This window comes from Amphiprion ocellaris, chromosome 1 (assembly GCF_022539595.1).
Source record: "Amphiprion ocellaris isolate individual 3 ecotype Okinawa chromosome 1, ASM2253959v1, whole genome shotgun sequence".
NCBI classification, from domain to species: domain Eukaryota; kingdom Metazoa; phylum Chordata; class Actinopteri; family Pomacentridae; genus Amphiprion; species Amphiprion ocellaris.
In genome coordinates, this window is record NC_072766.1 from 21,817,056 (window position 1) to 21,841,239 (window position 24,184).

Sequence of the window (24,184 nt, forward strand, 5' to 3'; positions counted from 1 at the left end):
TGGATTGAGTTACATCATGCATCTAATTATTGCAATGAATCAAAAGTCTATATTACATTGCATTTTGACATCAAAAACCAGTCAAGTTCTTTGGTTATGCATAGTGATTGTATTTTTTGGGTTCATTGGCCAACTCTTACTGCAAGTGCTGAACCTTTTGATCAGCATTTGAAAAGAGCCACTGAAGACTTTTCAAACAATGGATAATCATACCAAAAAAATAAATAAAAAAATGAGAACAAGAATTTTATCAATTGTTTGCACTGAAGGGAACGAAAAAAAAACAAAACAGAATGGTTAATTTAATATGTGTGTTTAAATGTAGGGAATTTACTTTAAAAATGCCATGCTTCTAACATACTGAGGTAGTGTTATTAGTGGCTGTAGAAAAAAGGGGTATGTTAAAGTCACTCAGGCATTTCTAAACACACCTGGTTTTTCCACACATTTACTTTGCCTCCCATTGTGTAATGTGTGTATGTGTATGTGTGATTGCTGCTCACCCAGGGAGGCTGATGAGAGCGGCTAAAGGGTGTTTATGAGACTGTTAGCCAGGAGAGGATGCCGCCCTGCAGCTCTCGCCCAAATAAAAGAGCCATTTATTACATCCAACATGACCCTCTCATTACACACAAATAGGAATTAATGAGTGCTATATCGGGCGCTCCCAGCAGAGCGAGGCGGGGCCCACTAAAGGACTAGCGTTAATTACACTGTCCTACATCTCACCCATTTAACACCACCCATCAGATCGCTCTATCTGCAGGGGAAGGATAGCAGGGTGGAGGCACTCTGCTACCTGCAAGCATGGCAGCTCTGAGGAAAGATAGTTAAAATGACAAAAAGAAACATAGGTTGTAAAAAAAAAAGAGGGGGATTTTCTCTTCAGGTTTTTTTTTTTACCAGAAAACACACATCTCAGGTTTGATCTCTGCTGGGTTATCCTCTTCACACTGTACATGCCCTGTTTTGAAAGGTGCACAGACAGATACTTCCCACAATGCTCCCAGGACTTGTACTTCCTCCTGACTGTACTGACATCCCCTTGTTTACACCATCAGCTTTTCATTTCTTTCTGATTTACTTTAGCTCGCAAGCTCTGATTCCAACTTAAACCCGTACGGTTTTTATCTCTCTCTCTTCCCCAGACCTCTGAAAATGCCACAACCCCCTCCTCACATTTTGTTTCACAGTTCCACCTCCATAAACCTCCCTCCACCTCACCTACCCCGCCAAAAATGATACAATTATCATCAACAATCTTTTCCCATATTTCCTCCTTTTCTTTGCAATTCTTCGAGCGAATCAGACAATTTTACACTGTCTTCCCATCAGAATCGCACCATTCTCCCCACTCATTGTTTTCAAAGAAGGCTTTATGTACTTAAAAGCCCTGATTGTTGCTCCAAACACGATCACTGCTCCAGTGATTCTGAAGAATTAGCGAGGTACCGAGATATTAAGTGGTTGCTATTTTGCTGTACTACTTGAAACATTCAGACAAAGAGACTGATCATGGATCAAGCATAATTTGGCATCACAGTGATGTTTGACTTTGTACCATTTTTATTTATTTTACTGTACCATATGTCGGTTTTATGTTGGGGTTTTTGACCTTGTTTGTGTGTAAGAATACCAGAAAATTAATTTTGTTAGATCCTTAAAAAGGTATGTTCTATTTGTGTCCCTAATTAGGTTTTTAGTGGGATTTTTTTTATTGTTCACTTTGAGGATCCATAGCTGGGGTGGGCTGTTTTCATTTTCATGAATTGGTTTCATTTATTGTTTCACTATGTGTGGGCGACACAAAGCCCTCGGAGACTGTGGCTGTGATTAGGGGCTGTACAAATAAATGTGAAATGAATTTGAGTTGACGTGCAGATAAACAATAATAAGGATATCAACGACAGGACCTGATGAGGATCTAGATTCAGATTTAAATGATTTTATTAAAAGTGTGTGCACAGTGTTCTGAGCATGAGGGGCTCTACTTTTGCTCGGTCTCGCTTATAGAGCTCAGCACCACATGGCAATATGCGTATTGCTATTTCTCAACATGAGAAATATTGAGCAAGCTCTAGCCATATATTCAGCAGTCGATAAGATTAATACTACAGCTGGATTTTTGGTTATTTTCTTTGCTGTTAGTGACAAATCAATGTTTTCTTGTGTCTGTGGCAATATCTTTCACTAAACCACTCTGACATGATTGCCTGCAAGAGTAAACAATTACACCTGCGATCAAAGTACTGGAATAATTATATGTCAAGTGCTGGTTAGCAGTAATGTTTTTAGTCAGCTATAAGAGGGGCGGGCTTTGCTATGAGATGTTCTGAAGTCTCTCTTTCATCTTTTTATACTTTCTCCCCCATCAAGGCACTTTTCAACAAACACACACTCCTTCCTTGCATCTCTCTCTCTCTCTCTCTCCTGCTGTCTCTGTTGGTATGACACAGGAAGAAGCTGGGCCCTGCAGCCAACCCCGCCGTCCGCACTGAATGCGATTAAGCTGAGCAGTGATTAATCTGGGCTGCCCCATAATTCCTCTTTACCACTTTAATGGATGTTATCTCCCCTCCTCTGAAGGTTTATCTTGCTGATCAGGGCCAAGGATGAAGGGAGGAAATGGGAGGGGTGCGGCTGTGGGTAGAGGGGGAGAAATCAACCCAAATCCATACAGAGGTAAGTAAATGAATAAGTAAGTAAATAAGTAAATAAATAACTGCAGGGATTGAAGGAGCTGCTAAGCGGATAAGGCAGATCAGTCTCTGTAAAGTGCTCATTTGTTTTCTAAGAAGACGAGACAAGCTGCCTTCAAAGCCCACTGATACAGTAAAAACACTGTCAACATCACAATTCACAGACAAACAAAATAAATTATCCAAACTGCTGTCAATAAAGCTCCCCACCCCCTCATTGTAAAGATGAGGTGTACACTACACTGCAGCTGACAGTCATTGGCACAAAGACAAAAAAAAGGCATTGTTTCATCTTTGGTTTCCACATTGTGACATACAGTCAATGATGGCCAAGTTTATCTAATACATTCCAATTTACTCACCCACAGCCCCGAGACAAGTTTGCTCAGGTCCGAGTCTATTGTATGAATGAAAAGGAAACAGCTCTTCCCACAGATAGTTTCGAGACACTGAGTGATAACATGTTATTGGGAAATAATTACACATCCTGCATATATAATGAATCATTTTAATCGTTTTAAATGGGAGAGATCCTCAAGTATCTGTTCCCAAGAAGAAAAGATGAGCCACTTTCAGGTTTGGCTCACTAATACACAGTGATACATAACGAAACATATGAACAACAAGAGCAATTGAGATTGGCAGCCCTGAGTGAGCATCTATTTGTGTGAGTGTGTGTGTTTCTGCCCTTTTATTCTACTATGTAATATTCAAAAATAATATACTACTGGATTAATTCCATGCAATGAATAAATAATAAAGAAATTATACTTTCCACAGCAACAATAGTCTCTATCTCACTGTTCTTCCATGTGTTAGGTGCAAAGAGTACTTTTATAATGGAACAAAAGTTGCTCTTAAACTTTCCTAAATAGACACTATATACAAGTATGTGTGTTTATTAGTGTATCTGCCCCAATTTCTTTGTCCCTCTATGTCTGTGCTCATGTATATATAAATGCACGAGTGAGAGCCTAGCAAAAGACTGACAGGGTTAAACCTGTTCGAAGCTCTTTTTTCTCCGCTTCGGCTTAGAGCAATGTTGCAGTGAGATTCTGTCATAGACAAACCTCTGTGGGATTCCATTCAATACTAGTGTACATCTTTAGGTACAAAGCTGCGGGCTGCATTGGCTCCAGGTAACATAAACGCTCCCTTCAAGCCACCGCGTATCTGCCCATGAAAATTCTCTAAAGGGGTTTAAGTATTTACGCAGAAACACTATCAGGCACTGCCGAAAATTCAGCTTACCCTGTTGAATAGGGACTTCAAAGAGAATTGCAAATACCTTTGCACCGCTACATTTTCTCCCCTCTCTCTCTCTCTCTCTCTGTTTCTCTTCCTGCTTCTTTTCATTTTATATTTCCAAACACAGGCTGCTGCATGATGTAAAATGTATTATCAGCCATATATTTCCTCTTTAAATGAATAATAACAATAATCTCTGAGTAATTTCTTTTTTATATAGCTCCGTCTAAATAGGGCAAAGCAAGCAAGCTAATATACAGTTGCGGGTAAACAAGGCCATGCAATAATGAACGTGTGGATTAGGCCAGTCTATGTTGTGCGATAAGGAAAAACAGCTGCTACTATCCAGGTAACAGCACATATTGACTGTCAATGAAGGATAAACTACTGTGTAGCTGCACATTTACTTCCTCCATTCCCACTGTGGACACACTGTGCACGCACACGCACACGCACACGCACACACACACACACACACACACACACACACACACACACACACACACACACACACACACACTCAAAACACATGGACACAAACACAGACAAACAAATCTACATCTATACACATAGATGCACACCTTTACACACACACTATATATATGCGTGAGGACCGCAAACATTTGCAGTATAATATACGTATAAGCCTATTTACGCAGTATAGAGCTTTAAATGCAAAACAATATGATGTATAAACACAGTGTGATTTAATGTAAGAGATAATAAATGGCTTCATAATGAGCAATAAAAATGCTCTTTAAACAGTTTACTGCTTAGTTCACACTTATAATTAATCTGGGTTCCATGTGTGCATATAAAGTGGGTATAAAACTCTGTCCAACTGTGCAAATAAAACGGCAAGCGAAAGAAAAAAAAGACTCCTGGTAAACATCTGCAACATGATTCAGCTGTAGCCTCTAACTTTCAGAACGCGCTGCCTTTTTCTCTCACCTGGACCAGCACGGCGAGTCCTCCAAATAGTATGTTACAAAAAATTGCTCCCTAAAATTATTTACAGCGAAACGCATAACAGAAACCATAACATTTATAATGTTTTACAAAGCCATCAAATAAGTGGAGAGGGGATTAATTGCCCCGGCCTGACCTTAAAATAATTATTTTGAGCGGTGCAACTCTAAACTCCAATGAAATTGATACACTTTGATAATTAGATTCTTGGCACTGACCCGCTGAAGTCAATAAAGGTTATTAAGGCCAATTGCTGTCTAAACGCATTACGGGCAGAGTAAACTGTCCGTCGGAGGCCCCTGCTACTCCAGCGCCAATATGATAATCCATTCTCCGTCCTGGGGGTTTCTTCCCTAGCGCCTGTGTCTCCACTCTGCCATACAAAACCAGATTGGATTCGCTTAACCTTTCCAGGACTTTGATCAAATGAGCTCACACTGCAATAACATTTACATTGACCCTCCACCCCCTGCCTCCCCCCAACACACAACCCATCTCTCTCTCTCTCTCTCTCTCTTTTTCTGCCTCCCACCCCTCTCTGTTTCTGACTCTACAGAGTCTCCCTACAGCTCACTCCCCCCCGTCCCTCCTCTTTTGCTCAATAACCTAATCAGCTACTGATGGCGACCGGGCCAGGCTGTGTGTGATTGCAGCGCTACCCTCCTCAGCAGCCCCAGATTGTTTCCGAAGACTGTTATTACAGTGAGGGGAGAAGATGAAATGGTCACCGAGCGCATTTGTGCACACACACACACACGCATGCAAAAGAAAGCCTCCATTATAAATCAGAGGAAGCAAATTTTTGTCACACAGGGAGGAAAAAGAAAAAGAGAGAGAGAGAGAGAGAGAGTGTGTATATGTATATACGTACATGTGTGTGACCAAACCGTTGGAAAACAGGGACTGACAGGCTGGGTGAATGGAGTAGAGGAAGACATGGCCCCGATACCACTTCCTGTTTTGTACATCTTGAAGTATACAAATGTATTCAACTGAGTGGATCCCATTTATTATGAAAGTAAATTAATTTCCTTGATATGTGTTGAAAAGATTTCCATCTACAAGGCTCGTTCTCCTGTCAAATGAGGGAGAAAGTGTGAGAAAGAGACAGAGATATGGCGAGATAGCGGGAGCGAGAGAGGGAGAGAACAAGAGAAAGAAAGAGCATAAAGAGAGAGAGAGAGAGAGAGACAGAGAGAGAGTAGAAGATGGCGTGCATTGAAATCTCTTTGCATCCGGTGGCTTTTGAAGTTGTGAGATGAGCAGCCACAGAAGTCAGGAAAGTGACAAATTAGGGAAAAAGCTGTACTGTGCAAGCAGAGCTGCTAAATCAATTAAAGTCATGCCGAGTGCATACATTAACATCAATGGCTCACACATACACACAAAAACACACACACACACACAGGACAGGGGAGGAAAAAAAAATAGAGGGAGATGTGCACATGGGCTCTCTGTCGCTGCTCCCCCACAGTGAAAAGAGGAAAGATAAAAAATACCACACCGGTATTTAAAATATTCTGCATAAAGCCAAGACTCTCTGTCTATTGTCACTCAGACGGAAGCTATTCATTGTTGCTAGTTTAAGGAAATGTCACTATTGTATGATAGCCATGATAGCAGAGTCCTGTGGGAACACAAGGCTGCGAGCCAGGCAGGTCTAAACGGACTTCAGCACTGTGGATCACAGGGGAATGTAAAACCTTTAAGTTAATGCTCTTCTTTCACCCTCCAGAAACAACCTTTACCTTACATACCCCCCTTCTGCACACACACACACACACACACACACACACACACACACACACACACACACACACACACACACACACACACACACACACACACACACACACACACACACACACACACATATACACATTATAGTTTTGCTGTACATTCAGATACAACTGGCCACACTTGAAGATTATTCAGGAGCCTGGCTGTTTGTTTTCTATCAAGGAATCACATGAATTCAGGGCCAAGAAGAGGCGAAGCAAGCAAGTGGACTTGTTTTGTTTCGGCTCTTTATTTATTTATTTATGTATTTTATCAGAATGTCATTCAAATGGAAGGATGAGCATTTGCATGACAACAGGCTGAGGAGCAGAGAGGGAGCCCCAGGGAGAGACAGTATCCATAAACAGGAGCTAGTCCCCCCATATTGCAATATTCTTCATACAGACTAACAAACGCATACATAGCGCAGCGCATCCCCACAACACTGTGTGCTAAATATGACAATAAAGGGAGGAAGGCTGGCTGTTTGTATTGCTATTTTAGCTGGATAAAACAATAGGCTGTTTTATTGCTAGAGCACAGTGCATAAAACAACACAGTGTCATTTTATAAAACCTATTTAAAGAGACATATATTTGTTATTTTAAAATACCCGTGGTGATATCAAATTTGACAAAAAATAATGCTGTATTAAAATATACTCTGCAGGCGAACAGAAAAATCTAAGTAAATAAATAGTAAACAGCGTCTGCACACAGTAGGTCACTTGTATTTCACTAAATTACAGCGCGCTGTCAATTGCCGGCTTCAAAATGTAAAATATATGCAATAAAGGAATGTGGGGAGGAAGCCACATAATTTAAATAACTCAAAGTAATTTAGAGAAATGTGTTTTAATCTAACTGCAGAAAAGCCACAGCTATCAAAACCTCCAAAAGGAAAATCTATAAGTCACATCTATGAAGTGCTTTTCATCAGCATATCAGAGGTCGATGCATGTATGTAAATATTGCTGGCAAGAGCAATAATGTTGTCTTTCATCACAATAGTGAATCATTGCCTTTGTGCGCTCACCAGTGTATTATTTTTGCATAAGTTCGATATGTGTTTCTGCAGAAGACATACTTGCTTTTGTGTGATTTGACATTATGATTAATTAAATTTTCTGCCAAAGAATTTAATCTGTGAAATTAATGTTCTACAAAAAAACACATCACTGTAATTTGTGATGCAAAATTTAAAAAATACTGCAAACAATTTTAATGTCACATATATATCTTATATACGTATTTTTTATTGTTTGATTTTGTTGCTTTCACTTTCTTTTTCTTTCTTTTTTTTTTTTTTTTTTAGAAAAAAGCTCCCTTTTTATTTGCTGCATTGGATAAAATCTGATGCTCCTAATGTTCTCACTGCATGACAAAAAAAAAAAAAATCCACATTTGGACACACACATAAGGACGTGCTGTGGATATGCTTTGTCTGCCTATTAGAGAGAGACGGAGACACAGCAACGCAGAGCGAGAAAGACCTCACATTTCACTGATGCCCTTTTCTAAATACAGGTCCAAATCACACACTTCATCTGGGCCCGGAGGTGGAGCCCTAGATGAGTTTAGCCCCTGTCTACTCACCTCTCTCACCCACCCACCCTCTGCCAGGCTGTTCAAATGTGGGAGGGGGGGGGGGGAGAGCGAGAGACTATGACTGGAGCTTAGCAGCATCGGCAGCAGCGGCACTGTTCTCCTCCAGCCCCTGTCTTTATCCCCGCCTGAGCATTAGATGTGATTACTGCTCAGCGCTCGACACTGACAGAGACAGAGAGCTCCTAGAGACAGCAGAAGTGGGTGAGAGACATGCAGGAGACAGAGAGAGAGGGAGCAGAGAGGAAAAAGAGGAGCACAGCTCTTTCGTTCCCTCTGCTGCTGCTACAGTGATACAAGAGTGCCCCCTGCTGCTTCTGGTGTCTGGTGTCAAACACACACAAACACACACACACACACACACACGGACACACGCTCTTTGAAATCCGGCTATGCGAGAGGGACAGTGTAGAACCTGAGGGGGGAGAGAGAACGCGAGACCAAGCATGTATCTGTGTGTGTTTGCATGCTGTATATCTGCAATGAGTGTGTCTGCAGCACATACGTACCAAACAGAGCTGTGACTAAGGTGACTTAATTATGAGTCTGACGTTACTAAGTGATTCCTTTACAGTGGTGTCTAACTAATAGCTGCGTGCCCACGTTTCTCTCCAATAAAACTTCAGTGAGGCTACGATTAAACACATGACACATGCTTAATAACGTAGCGTGGAGAGAACTTAGACAATCCATCATGTAATTTTAAACACACCCGCCCTTGTGGAGAGCGGTATTGGACAGCAGATCACTGATGTAGTTTGTGTAAGAAGCACAAGCGGAGGCATGTTGAGCATTCTGAAAGGTGAAAATCCTTATAATTACAAGACAGAGTCACCACACCAGCCATGGAGGTCCTTTTATTTTTTGGGAAATGGCGTGGTATTTATTATTGTCATTATTGTTGTCATTATTATTATTATTGTTATTATCAACTAGGCATTAGTGTTGTAATAGTGATGCTGTCATACACAGTAAATTCTTGTACATTTTTAGTATTAATAAATAGAAGTTAAAAAAAAATATATATACATATATTCTCATATTTAAATGGCTTTTGCATATTAACTAAAACTATCTCCAACTGTTTTCTATTTTCTAGAATAGGAATGGCCTGAGGTTCAGTTTCACAGTGTCAAGCCTGTGAAACTGAACCTCAGGAGAAAAATGAAGGGCCTGAACAATTGAATGGAAATACATTTTATTTACCCGCTAAAGAATTAGTAAAGTCACATGAGTGAGTTGCTACCATACCCAGTAAACTACGCACTCTGAGGAAGCAGACAGCGAGACTGTCACGTGGCCAACACTGTGTCTGAGCTGTCTTACCATGGTCTCCATGAGCCTCCAGTCCTTCTCCAGCTGCTCCATCGGTCTGGTCCACCAGCTGCAGAAGCGGGCGTAGCGCTGGCCCTGAAACCAGTACTGCCGCAGCCACTCGAACTCCACCTGCACACACACACACACACACACACCCACACAGACACACAGACACATACACACACACACACACACACACACACACACACACACACACACACACACACACACACACACACACACACACACACACACACACACACACACACACACACACACACACACACACACACACACACATACACACACACACACACACACACACACACACACACACACACACACACACACACACACACACACACACACACACACACACATACACACACAGAAGAAAGATGAAAGAAAGTTTACAGAGAGAATTCACCCAAAGTTTCATCGAATGTAAGAAAAGGAAAAAATGTAGGACAAAAACTGGAGACAAAATGTTTTCATATATTGTGTAAATTATTAAATTATCATGCAAAACATGTACACAAGGAAAATTGTAGCTGTACATACCAATGAGAATAGCTTTTTGGTTTTAGTTTTATCCCAAAGTTGCCTCTCAACTAAAAGTAAATAACTAGCAATACCAGTGTGTGTGTGTGTGTGTGTGTGTGTGTGTGTGTGTGTGTGTGTGTGTGTGTGTGTGTGTGGGTGTGTGTGTGTGTGTGTGTGTGTGTGTGTGTGTGTATACATATACACACACACACACACACACACACACACACACACATATATATATATACAATCGATATCCTCCTGTAAAAATATTTTATTTGTTGTTATACTTTTCTTTTCAAAATGTACATGTTTAGGAAAGCACATTTAAAGTACTTAAATATACAGTGTTTTCCCTTTTTTGTCTAACTACATTTTATTTGTAGTAAAAATTTAAAATAAGCGCCTGCAAAAATACCTCAAAATGTCTGTTTCCTGTGAGAAATTAAATTGAGTATGATTTTGGCACGAAAAATAATAAATTTTCCCCCACAAACATACATTTGCTTTGAATTGTTGCATACTTTGCACGTTATAAAATAATTTCAAAGTACACTGAGACATTTTTACGAGCATTCTGGAAAAAATCAAAGCAGTAAAGACACATTTTCATTACATAAATGAAAAATAGTCCCACCACAAATGACAAACGTCGGTCATCTCTGAATGTACAAGCACACCCTTTAGAAACCACACTCACGCAAACAATACATTCACACACACATGAAGATGCATATGTCTGCTCACACACACACACACACCTTCCAGTCAGCACACCTGAAAACTCCGCCTTCTTCCTCCTTCTCTTCCCTCCTTCCCCTCCTTTCCAGCTCCGTCTGGAGATGACAGTCTCTGCTGCCGAGCCGCTCCCCCTCTCCTCCGCTGGGAGTGTTTTTGTTTCCTGCTCTTTTGAAGTGCTGATTTAATCCTCGCAAGGATGCTTCACGTAGCCAGGTGTAGCCTATCTATTTCTAAGTGTGTCTTTCTCCCTGCGTGTTTGTGCGTTTGTACCTGTGCTGTATATGTGTCAGTGTGTTTGCGCCCCTAGTGTGCATCTGTCTGCGTAAGTGTGTGAGCAGCTTTGTTAATGTCGCTGTGCACAATTGCCAATGTGAGTGGGTATGTCAAAGATTGCCCCAGTTGCCGCCAACGTAAACGTCGTACGCTGTGAGTTGCCCTCCCCCAAAACGTCCTACAAAGCATCATCCACCCAAAACAATGCACACTCCGTTTCATTTTGACGTAGACAACTGTACAACACAAACTGTAGCTGCATACAATAGAGTCGCATATCAAATGGGACGGAGAGAGCTATTGTTCCTTTTCTGAAAACTATTTTGTTTATTGTTCTTCTAACAGAGCATTAGTCGACGTATACAGCAGAGCCTTTTCAGAGCCGTAAACTCGCAAATCGTCGCAACAAGGTTTGAGCACATTAATACTGCCTAAGAGGTCCCATGAAAGGAAAAAGGTAATTTCTCTTTCATGTGAATATTTCCTTTTTGTTTCACTGATGCATTTTGGGCATATTAATGCACTCATAACAGGAAGTCTGAGGGAACCAGTCATCCACTTCAGTCACAACACTAAAACCATCTACCTGGTGCACCAAAGGTCCTCCTTAGGCCTGGGCACTGGCCTCTGGAGGTGTCCCTTGCTTTTATCCAATGAACTGGACTTGTTCTTGCACATTAATCAGCTTAGGATGTGAGGAGTTTGGAAGCAGAATCAATGCTTCGACCTCTTTGTCGTGTTCCTCGAGCTCAAGGACACTGTGATTGAGGAATTCCTCTGCTATGAGTGGAGTGCTTGGTCTGTGAAAATGTTCACTCACAGACAAATCACTTCTTTGATTGAGGTTTGTTAGCATGGCTTCAACCTTAACCTCCTCCAGAGAACTTTGTTTTACACTGAAAGAACATCAACAACCCTGTATTGGAACAAATACAATCTTGTCATTAAGTTTTGCCCCAAAATATAGTGGCCAGTGGAATTAAGTTGTTTATGTATGAACAGAATGTGTGGGAGAAAGGAATTATTCTCTTTATTATTAAACCACCAAGTCTACCTTCAAGCTTAAGAGGGATTTTTTCAGGTGGTTGGATGACTTGAGGACAGTCTCCTCCCCACACTTTTCTGACACTGCATTCAATGTTAGGGTTGTGCCTGATCATTTCTATAACTTTCTGAAAACTAAAGTCTGACATTTACACCCATTTCACACTGTGACTGGCTAACTGTGCAGAGGCGAGAAAGGATTTAAGGTTTGAACTTCCCTCTCAAGTTTCTTTTTTTTCCCGACACAACTTTTTCTTAGATTTTTTTATGTTGCCCTGCTTTGGAGTGCAGCCAGAACACCGCTAAACATTTCAGATATCCAACATGGTCAGATGATGCATTTTATGGGCTACATCTGAGAGAGAGTAACTCAACCCTGAGGCAACCAGTATGTTAATGCTAGCGGTTGCAGCATTAACATACTGGTAGGCTGGAGGTGTGGAGGTTAATGGGTGTAACACTGCAAAGATATTTTCCTGTGGTTGCTTTTTTTTTTTTTTTTTTTAATTGAAAATTAAAAACTAGAGTAATTATGAACTTTAATCAAATCCTGCTACCTTGATGCTTTTTTTTATAGTTCAAACATAGAAACGCTGAGACTACAATGTTACGCTACAATCACTGACATTTTCTCTGGGTCATTGCACTGAAATATGATTCAAATCTCCCACCATCCAACATCCCAAAAACAGCAGAGAACAAGAATCATTTACACAAACAACTTGAGTGAGGTCTGTCTGGGGTAGAAGCTGTGCACAGAATCATCCTGCCATTTACTTCCAAAAGGCTCTGATCACAGCAGGGATGACATGCAAGGACTGGGGCATGTCAGGGAGAATACACAGCCAGTGGCACTGCTCAGCAGCCTCTCAGTCACTCCATACAACCCACCTTTCAAAGAAATGTCATCCTTTATGGTCCCTTCAACACACTCCAAATCCACTCCCCTTCGATCACTACAGCTCAAACACACAACAAAGCCACGACAGCCAATATCGGACGTCCTTTTCTCTCAGTTTGTCCCTCCTTCTGTCTCTCTGATTGTCTGCCTGTCCTTTAGTGAGAAGAAACCAACCTGTGTCTCCACTTTGAGCTGACATGGCTGCCTGTCCCCAGCTGCGCAGGCCAGAAGCAGCCACAAAGCGGGCCATCTAAAGCGACTGACGAGTGCCGGCTATGTGGCATTTGGAGTCTGGCCACCCAGCTGAGAGTTACCAAGCGGGGAACTCTGACTAAATGCCACCTATCCAGGCAGACAGATCGAAAGTATGTGCGAAAGAGAGAGTGGTTGTTAGGCCTAGTTTTTCACTGAGATGGCGTGGGGGAGCGAGAGGGGAGCTGGTGACTCCCCTGCGGCAGTCGCTGTCATCTCTCCAGGTGATGGACACACTAACTACACATTAGCCTCACATTAGTCGACTGGCCGCCCACCATGGCAACTCTGGAGTTAAAGGCAAGTAGCCCCCTTTTTTCCCATTTAATGAGGCGCATTTTTTTTTCTCCACACCTTCACGGTATTCCCTGAGCGGGTCCAATCAATTTCCGGGCCGGGGCCCCGAGGTGAGAGCTGATGAGAGTGTGATCGATCCCCCTCTGCCGTCCTCTGTTTACCTTTCCCGGCCTCCTCACACATCAGCCAGGATAACTGGGGCCCCAAGCTTTCTGTGAGTGACCAGGCATGGAATTTACACTCATCACACACTTGGCTGAGTGGTCATTCACAAGCTAGGTTATAATGTACATACACAGATTATTGTATACATTTCAATTTCTACCTACATCCACAAAACAGTAGCGTTTAAACATTTCACCTTTTTTTCTTCAGACCATAGATGTTGATAAAAGTGTTTTTTCTGTCTCCGCTGGCCCTGGAGAAAAGCTCCTTAATGTTTTTGAGAATAACATCATTATATAACAGTTGAATAAATTAATTAAATCTTTAAAAACAACTGCAGTAAATGCTAAAGGGTAAATCATTATTTGGCAGAATTCAGAACAGGTGAAACACATTCGCTTATGGAACATCATTGCTTTTTTTTTTTCTTTGTATAGCATTTACAAAACAAACCTACAAGGCGCAGAGAAATTAAAGAACTCCAGAAATAAAGCTGCAGGATGAACAATAAAACTGCCTCGCATGAATAAAAAACAGTGTTAAAGGGTAATAAAAGTGGTAAATACAGCAGGAATAAAAAGAACAAACTACACACTGCATTGCTCTACTAACAAAACTGTGTTTTGAGAAGTGACTTATAAGATTACAATGATACTGCCACTGTAAGCCCCTCAGGAAAGGTGTTTCAAAGCCAGGCAAAGACCTGAGAGCCTGGGGAGACATTCTGGCCTGGAAAACAGGACATTGGAAGGTCACACACACCTGCTTCCACACAGTTTACTTTGTGCCAGAACATGTGGGAAAACCTTGTCCCTCCCTTCAATATTTACTGTGGGGGGACTAGCATCATTAGAGGGGGTCCCTCAGGGCACTCTGTCATACACCCACCTGGGAAGTGACACAGTGGCTTTAAATGAGACAAGACATTTGCGTCTGGGATTAGCATTTCAAAGCCAAACATGCACACGGGGGCCGTGTGGCGATGCTATGTTAGACTACCCCCCCCAACCTAAGACAGGAGGCAAGATTAAAAGGAGACAGTGAGTGGGACCCATGCTTAACAAACAGGTGGGAACTTCAGTTTTTCCGTCTCTGTGTCCCATCAATGCCTACTTCAACACAACATCCCGCCCCATTCACAAAACACTGACGCTCAGATGTCAGACGCTCTGCTTCATCCCCATCAGACCCCGCCCACATTCTCTGAAAAATGTCAGCCTCCATTCCCCCCCGCCCATTGCACCACATTGTACAATATCCATGGAATGTCAGCCGGTGCTGGCTCACTGTTCAGCACTTTTTAAGGAAAGGCCCATAAGGCACTGCTCAGGTCAGGCTGCCTGCGTGTCTCAGGCTTGTTCACTCCTCGGTCGTCCATGTCAAACACGACCTGCGCAATATGCACCCACCAAGCGCCAAAGTGGGCCGCCATCATAAATAACTCCACCAACAATACATCATTTAAGTGGGTGTTCTGCTCTCGTGGGCAACTCCAAACAAATGGCCACATCGATCATTGCGAGTGCCAGGTAGGGTAGGTTGAGCCCCCGAGAGCCCGCCCCCCCTTTACTTAAACACTCACAAGTACATACACGCACACCTGCTCTTTTATAAATAGCCCCCTGTTTTCCTAAATAAACCTGCCTTGCCCTCCTGGTGGGGGCGTATGCTTGGTAATCCTGTGGCGCTATGCGGCAACTAGCAGGTGTTGCTAGCTCAACTAGCGCAGCAGTTCTCCTGACACAGACAGCCCTATTGTTTGGCACTGTTGAATAATTAATATTGTCTACAACCTTTAAACAACCTTACGTCAGACTCATCTGTCATGGCGTCCTGCTGAGGGGCCTGGGTGCTAGCGTCGGCTAGGATGTGCACTTTGGGCCCAGGGGTGTAAAGGGGGAGAGGTGAAGAGCGATATTAACTGTTGGCCTGCGGCAAGCTAACACAGGAGGCTGGTGGCTCTGCAGACAGCCCCTCACTGTTCCTCTTTTTTGACCCCACTCCATCCCTCAATACCCCAAGCCAGCATCATTCATTGTTCACCATGAAAAGAGGTTAGGAAGGGGAGAGGGGCATGACTCCATCTTTAGAAAACATATGGAGAGGCTATTGCCTTACGATCCATCACAGGCCAGGACAAATGAGAACAACCTGGATTTCATATTGTAGGCATTTCCCCAAGTAGAAACAACAAGGTAAGTAGAAGGTGGGAAGCTGGCAAGCTCCCATTCTGCCATTTACAGAGCTTTAACCTGCTATCAGAATATTCCCAGTACGGTCTATAATTCACATGATGCAGAGGAAATGGAGTCAAGCCAGGATTGTATCCATAAAATATACATTTTTGCTCATCCGTTACCACAACTAGTCTATAAAGCAGACTTTCAATTTCCCAAAAACATCAGTGTAATTGTGGGAATGCTGTATTGTTTGTAAATTTGATTATTTAAGTCCTAAGTCGTACTTTGGCTGCCTGTAGCATTACTTGGAAGGAGTATTGTATCATTGTTACAATACAGACCCACCAAAGAATACTAGGTCATCCAAGGGGTTGTATGCATGTGCACTGGACTTTATGCACAAGTACATAAATTCGTACAATGCAAGAAGCACAAATACATGTTTGCTGAGACACATTCACTTCCTTAATTCGATATTTATCCATGGTATTCATACAGAATGTTCTATTCCCCAACAGTTGCTCTGATGCTGTCCACATGAAATTGCATCATATTTGCAGATGGTTCTTAGTTCTTTTTAACCTCTTTGCAGTACCAGATGGGTGAGGATTACAGCATCAGGACCATTCAGATAGTGTCAGGGAGGTTCATGACCACAGATTTAAAACTTTCTAAGACTGGCACGCTACTGCCAAAACTCTTTTGGTGCATATTCTGTGCAGCCATCCTCAGTTATTTAATTCTCTGGGCAGGCTAAAAACAAACCTTTGCACATGCTGTTCGGACCAGTCTGATTCAGGTCTGGTGCATAACTGCATAAAATTTAAACATTAACATCTGAACCAGCTTCACTGAGCCATTAAAGCAAATGTTATGCAAACACACAAATAAAATCAGACAAAAGTAAAATATGCATACCCACGTATACATACATGAGCATTGGCATGCATGTGTACACATATCACCACGTCCCCACCTCATTGTGAATCTCCTCGCAGTTCTGTAGCGTTGTTGGCAGCAGGGCCAGCAGGCTGTAGGAGCCTGTCTCGGGGTCAGTGTGCAGGTTGGACAGAGCCTCTTGGCACCGTGACTGGATGTAGGTCAGAGTACCACTGGAACACTGATAGAAATGAGACAGACCAACTGTTACATACACAGCCCAAAACATAATTTTATTTATTTATTTTTTTTTTTTAAAGCTACAAACATGTAAAAACAGTTAGCAGACAGAAGAGGTCTTGATGACCAGCCCTCCTGATCCTGAAGTTAGCATCTCATTTGTTTTTTAAAAAAAAATTTACTGTGCGTATTAATAATTTTAAGTATATTTATATAAGTACATTTGTATGCTTGTTTTTTTTATTATATTTAGACTGTACGTTTTTTATGTAAATTATAAAAGCTTATATGTTAAGGCCATTCATTTTTCATGGTTATTTCTCAGTAAGTGGTGTCAATGGATTGTAAGATGACAACGTTGTCTTCTTGAACCTTTTTTACAGTCTGTCGATAAAACAGTATGGCAGCAATCCTGACTGGGCCCGAAGGAGACTGTTGGCACGCTATAAAGCAGTCTCGCAACAAATTCCAAAGACAATATTTTCCCTTTTAGTCCTGCTGACTTCTCACCTCGGCCACTCTGTGTGTGGAGCTGAAGCGTGCAGCGTCTCCAGCTAGGACACAGTGTTGGTGGGTGCTATTCAGGTCATCTGGTAAATAGCAATAGCAAAAGAGCAAACTGTCAGAACATGCTAACGATGTCACCAAGAGTCATCAAAAGAGCAGAGAAGAAGAGTAAACAAGAGCTGAAATCAGCATAGAAGGTATCTCATATTGATCCTGTGGGTTTTATTAACTATAATAAAGAATAGAAGAGACTATAAAATGAAAAGAAGAGATGACGACAGAAAAACAGATGAAAAGTACGGAGTGAAGGAACATGACAACTAAATCATCTTGTACTCTCAGACAGATTGGGCTTGGTCCAGCACCGAATCAAATAGAATGAGCAGCATTGTACCATAATTTTAATTACCAAACAAAACCAGATCGCACTCAATCTGTCAAGATGGAAGAGCCATACCAACAAACATTTGTCCAATATCACACAAGCTTTACAAAGAGGCCTTACTGCTGTTTCCTGTGTATCCCTCCATGTGTTTCTTTGTGTGTATAGATGTTTCTCAGCTCTGCCATTATTTGCCTCATACCAATAATTAATTTAGCCATGACAGAGCTGTCATTCACAGCACATGTGCATATTTACACCCGCCTTGAGCAAGAGTACACCGGCTAATGCCTCTGATTTGAAAGTCAAACAGCCAAATGCTTTGGGAGGAAGATATTATTGTTTGGTGGAAGAAAAAAAAAGATGGTGACAAACAAAACAACTTGCCGGTGCTTTCTTCACCCTGATGAGATTGTGAAGGATTAGGTCTCTGGGCAGAATTACTCTGCGTCTTTAAAACTGTTTATATCCAATAACAAATTATCTCCATCAATCTGCTCTTTTCTTGGCGCGTCTGATGCGTCAGTGGGATCAGGAGGGAGTAGAGGCAAACTCGATAACTGTAATAAATATTTATCTTTCTTTCAACCCCTGTGCCTGCTGCCACTTGTCCTCCTTTTCCAGGAAGCAGGCTTTTAAATATATTGGGTCAACTCTTTTCTCCAGTCCCCCTGTGTATTGGGAGCTGGAAATCTGATTATTGAACAGGCCCGGTGTCAGGACTTGCATTGTTCTTTTTTAACCACTGAAATTCCATTTGGGTGGAAATGATGGTGATTCAATTTGCCTCCAGCAGCTCAAGACATTAGCAGTTCAAAAGGGCCAGCCGCCGACAAATGGTGCTGAAAATACATTATGGTGTCTGTGGTTATACACCATTGTAGTTTCCTTTTAATACCACAAAACTACTTATCATACGGTGTATGTCACTAAAACACTGGTACAATATATTTTAACACTTGGTTTAGTGGTGGCTGCTGTCTCTGTGTACATGTGTGTACTTAAGATGGAAAAGGGGGGGCCATAGCTGCCCCTCAATAAACTGCATTCTTTGCTTGTGTGAGAATGTGTATTTTTGCGCATGCGAGTTCTACAAATTTATAGGTGAGTGCATATGTTTGTGCTTTGTGCCAAGTATTTAATTCAGGTAGACCAACAAAGCGACAGACGGCCGAGGACTGTGTGAGCTGCTATCGTTGTGGAGCAGTTGGCCTCTCAAGGGCGTACTCACCAAGTGGAGCATAAATCCCCACTGATCCGCGACAGTCAAGTCCCATTAGAATGGTCTGCACAACAGCCCATCACTCTATTATCATGGCTGGCCTGAAACTGACTGTTCTATTGTAAATCTCATCCAGCTAAAGGAGGTCGGCTTCAAGCCCTGTCAAGCTGAATATTAGGTACAGACATTGCTGCTCTCAGATGAAAACATAGCATCTTCAAAGAGTCAACGTCAGGAATTCATTAAAGCCTTCCTTTTCCTTATTGTTAGTGGTCTATTTGAAAGCTACTATAGCCACTCTAACATTATGCATGCACAGTAGAGAGGTAATCTAATCAAAGTGTACAATGTCCGGTTATCTGTTAGATGATGAGTGGATGGGTTCAGTTTTTTGAATCAGTTTAAATAAATTTAAATATTTAACTTCACATGATATACTTCACAGTATATCAGCATGTCCACTGTCACTGTGCAACCCAGTTTATGATTTCTTTAACATGGAAACATCTGTACGCATGCGATGATATTATAGCAACTACTATACCAACACTAAAATAAAAATATCCCCGCATCTGTGATGGAGCTCAGGACTCAACCTGAGGATGGCTGCTTTGTACCAAATGATTCAACTGCAGCTGATAAACTGTGACTCTATGTGCGACAGCTCATGTGTCTGAAGTGAAAGAAAGGACACAGTGTGATTTACTGTTAGATCCTGCTAGATCCTGTCTCCATGTTGGGATTAATTTATAATTAAAAGTAATTAATGAAGTTAATGTTTTGTAAATGTGTAAAATTCAGTCATTTTTGAGACACTTCTATGGTTCTTTCTCCTGTTTGATGCTGCAGGTTTTCAATGAACTCAGAGGAAACACTCCCTTTCACAGCTCAAAGCAACAAACAAAACTTAAACATCCAATAACATTTTGTCAGGGACATTTCAGTTTGTAATAAATGTGAAATTGTAGGGCGAGGTAAATGAGAAAAGTGTTTTGTGATTGTCTTTGCATACTGTGTCTTTTGCCCTCTGTGATGTTGTTGGACCAGAAATGGTGCAGAAATGCAGAACCAGCCTTCCCCAGATCACTTTACACAATTCAAACTACACTGATTTTGCCAATTCATTAATGTGACTGTAAGCTGGTCAGATTTGTGTCATGTTGCAAGTGATAAAGAAATGTTACTAAGTCCAACCTATGACGACTGCCATAACTTTTACAGAAAAAGACCCCGGGGCACTTCTTCAGACGTGAAGCTGGCACATTCAGATGTCATCAGATTAATAGAAGGGAGTGCAAGTCTGAAAGGGGCTGAAGATGATGAAAGCTTACAGAGGTAGATACATTGATCAGCCAAAACATTCAAAGCACCTGCCCAATATTGTGTAGGTTTTGCCACCAAAACAGGAACTCTGGGGATGTCCTGTATTTTGAGACTTGCACATTAATTGTGTACCATTTGGATCTTTTGGGATGTGGCATCCATGGATCAGGTTTTTTTCAGTGCATCCCGTGGATGCATGATGGCATTTTGCAGACCCCCACAGCACCTTGGGCCCTTTGTTGTGTTCCTCAAGCTGTTCCTGAGCAGTTTTTGAGGTGTGGTGAGGTGCATTGTCCCGCCATAGGATGCTGCTCCAGTTGGCAGGGAAGTGCCAAAGCCATTTGGACACGAGTTTGGTCTGCAACAATGTTTAGGTTGGCGGTACATGTCAAAATATCATACACATAATTGACAGGACCCAAGTTTTCCCAGCAGAACATTGAATTGTAATGAAATTATCAATGTTATGCACTTCATCTGTCAGTGGTTTTACTGTTGTGGCTGATTATGGAAGAATGAATGTGTATAGTTTAAAGTAGACTGGGCAAAAAAGCAGCTCATTGTGTAAAATATTTGAAATTTAAACATTTTTTAACAGCAAAAAATCTGAAATTCCTCACCTGCTTCAGTCATGCCAAATATTCCAGAAAGCAGTCACTTTTGATTCAGGTTTTGCTTAACTATAACAAACCACAAGCATACATTTACCAATTTAACCCAGAGAGACTCTGAAGGAAGTCGCAAATGCCAACGCATATAAGAGTATACAGCTACAATGTTAAATACAAGGGTAATGCTGAATAGTGTACATTGGGAGTACCAACCAGCTAACCTTTCCTTCTGAGAAATTTACTTTTTTATTTTTTACAAAGCCTTAAATCACAATAGACTAGAATGTGTAGTGCTGATTGAAGAAATACTGACAACAACAGAAAATACCGCTAGTCCTCTGAAAGCCTATTTCATAGAGGCCTGTAGATCACATCAGTTACATTCCCTCTGTCTCAAAAATTCCAAAAGCTGCTGTAAATCTTTGCACTGTATGTAATACATCAGAATTGTATCTCTGATTTTGACATTTACTCAGTGCACAAGTACGGGGTTCAGCGTCTTCATAAAAGAATAGTAACACCATATGTTACTGTATACCAGATGGATATCTGCCCTTGAGGGGATCAAAACGCTGATCTTTTAATCACAAGAAAGCGTCTCTTATCATTGAATACAAGCATGTCGGTAGCTAACAGATAGGATGGTAAAATACAGAAAATGAGAAATTTGGAAATTTATTTGATATACTGATTTCTACACGAACATAGGAAACATTTCTGCTGTTTGAAATGTAAGGCTACCTTTTTGACTTAAATGTAGAGGTGGTTTAAGTCAAAAAGGTAGTCAGAAGAGAAATCAGAAGAGGTATATCTCTCTCTACACGTGGGCCTGGAGTTAGTAGTAACATTAGACAAACCATTTTGGAGAAAAATGTAGAAAAGAAAGAAATACGCCTGTGCTGGTATGTAAACACGGGCTAAGTAAACAGTGATAAATGTATAAGACTATGACATGTCTTTTATTTCTCAATAAGTATTTGTTAAAAGTCTAGACAGATCTACATCAGTAACATTATTTATTATGGCTAGATTAAGTGACAAATTACATTTGCACTGTGTAAGATTAAAAAAAAGCAGTGTAATTCATCAAGCAGATGAAGACAGGACTAACACAAGATTGCACTTTGTGTCTATCCTTATATACTTATGAAAGCAGAGTGCCTTTTAAAAATAATAAATCCCCCATCCATCCAACCAGGGGTCCTAACTTCTTGTACATCTGAACACAAGCTTCTGCTGTGATGTGGATAAATGTCCTTGCACTCAGAAAATATGAGAAAGCTTGGAAGGACCCATGGGACCGAAAAGAGGAGGGTGGAGGTGTCTGCTGCAGCCAAAAGCATTAAGCTATGATTTACACCCCTGTGGCTTGCTGTCTGTTCTCCCCATAGAGACATAGTCAGCAATGGGTCACAGGACTTCAAAAAATAACATTTGGTTTTCCTAACCTCTCTAATGCACACAATTTCATGGAACCTTAAAGCTCCGTGTTCAGGCCAAGTAACCTCTCTCTCGCGCACACACATGACTCAGCTCTGTTTCTCCTGCAGAGAGAATTAGAGGAGGAGGACAGAGCATGAAAGTGAGAGAGAAGTGCATCCTGCTGGCATGGGTCATTTGGGACAAAGTACAAGACACACTAAAACACAGGGTAATGAAAGTGTTCCTCCCTCCTCAGTCAGACATGGTGGTGAATGTGGCTAAGTTGTGTGAGCAACATGTTTACATGTGCATGTGTGTACTTCTGTGCGTGTGTTTATAGAGAAACTTTAGTACCTCTCATGTAATAGCAGTCTCCAGACTCCAGCGGCAGTGTCAGGCCAGGTGTGTGGATGTCCCAGGCTACTTTGAGCCCAATTCTCCAGCATGCCTTCTCAGCACTGCCTCCCTCACTGCTCTCACCTGTCAGTCATACACAGCCCAACTCACTCAAACATTTGCATTTTACATATATACATTCATATTTATATTTTGGGCTTTGGGTAGACAATGTGATTCAAACTGAGTATGAAACTGCAACCTTGCTTAAACAGAAATGTCTCACATTATTAAGGAAATTAATGTGTATTATGTTATAACAGCTTTGTAAAACAATGACAGTTGAATCCACTTTTTTTTTTTTTTTTTTTTTACATTTGTAAGTGTTTGCAGGTGATGCAGTAAAAACATTACAGCAATGACCATATACCACCAAAGGTGGAGCCAGATAAAACTTTCAAATGAAATTAAATATAGGCTTAGCAAGTTAAAAAAGTAAGGAGTGCAATGATTAAATCAATATCAGGCAAACAGTGGATGTAAGATGTAAGCCTTTGTCTCCAGAAAGTAAGAATCACTTAGGAGCCGAGCAAAGATGATACGTGTTGCTGTGGTCATATTGGCTGTTAGCACAGGATCTTTAAGCTATAATTATGCTGTGCAAGAGGAAATAGTTGGATAAAAGCCCCTGATGTTGTTTAGTGAGTGTGTGAGAGTGTGTTATTGGACAGTATGTATCCTCTGATATTCCTGTTTCTGGACCCATTCACTGTAACCACCTCCCCTGTACTTCTCTGCCTTTCCATTCTTACATGGCATACTAAGAAAACAAGATTTGGCTTGGCTGGCCAACACCCTTCAGCAAAATCAATACTAAAGTCTTTCTGGGCCTCTCTGCCCCGCAGCTGCCTTTTCCTTTGCTCAGCACGGATAAATAGTAACTTAATTTTGAGCCATTGTGCTCTGAGAGCCAGCTAATGACAGCACTCCCCAAGGCCTCAGGAATGGTGGAAGATCATACTCTGTGCCGGAAAACACTCAGTCGTGGCAGATTCCTTTGGATCAGCGCAGCTGGGAAAAATACAATTCTACACCTCTTTTGTTGAGGCAAAAAAACAAGGTGAGGCTGCTGAAAGAAAAAAAACATCTCAAAGGAAGCAGGTGTCATGCAAAACATCTAGTCTCTGTACATCTAAGCTATCTAACATGCTGTGTTTCTGTCTGTAGGCCTCAGCAAGTCCTCAAAGTAA

General features: G+C 41.5%; 1 protein-coding gene across 2 annotated transcripts in view; it reads right to left on the reverse strand.

Moving 5' to 3' along the window:
• The window catches only part of fto (FTO alpha-ketoglutarate dependent dioxygenase), a 123,322-nt gene that overhangs the window by 76,441 nt on the left and 22,697 nt on the right, over nucleotides 1-24,184 (reverse strand). For both annotated transcript variants that reach the window (XR_008602343.1, XM_023265585.3), the window contains exons 4-7: nucleotides 22,953-23,078; nucleotides 17,642-17,721; nucleotides 16,989-17,132; nucleotides 9,626-9,745 (exon numbers count right to left, since the gene is read on the reverse strand). Coding sequence is in view for 1 of the 2 variants with exons in the window: in XM_023265585.3 (XP_023121353.3) it covers nucleotides 9,626-9,745; nucleotides 16,989-17,132; nucleotides 17,642-17,721; nucleotides 22,953-23,078 (470 nt within the window). In the remaining variant the exon portion in view is untranslated. The remainder of the gene's footprint in view (nucleotides 1-9,625; nucleotides 9,746-16,988; nucleotides 17,133-17,641; nucleotides 17,722-22,952; nucleotides 23,079-24,184) is intronic.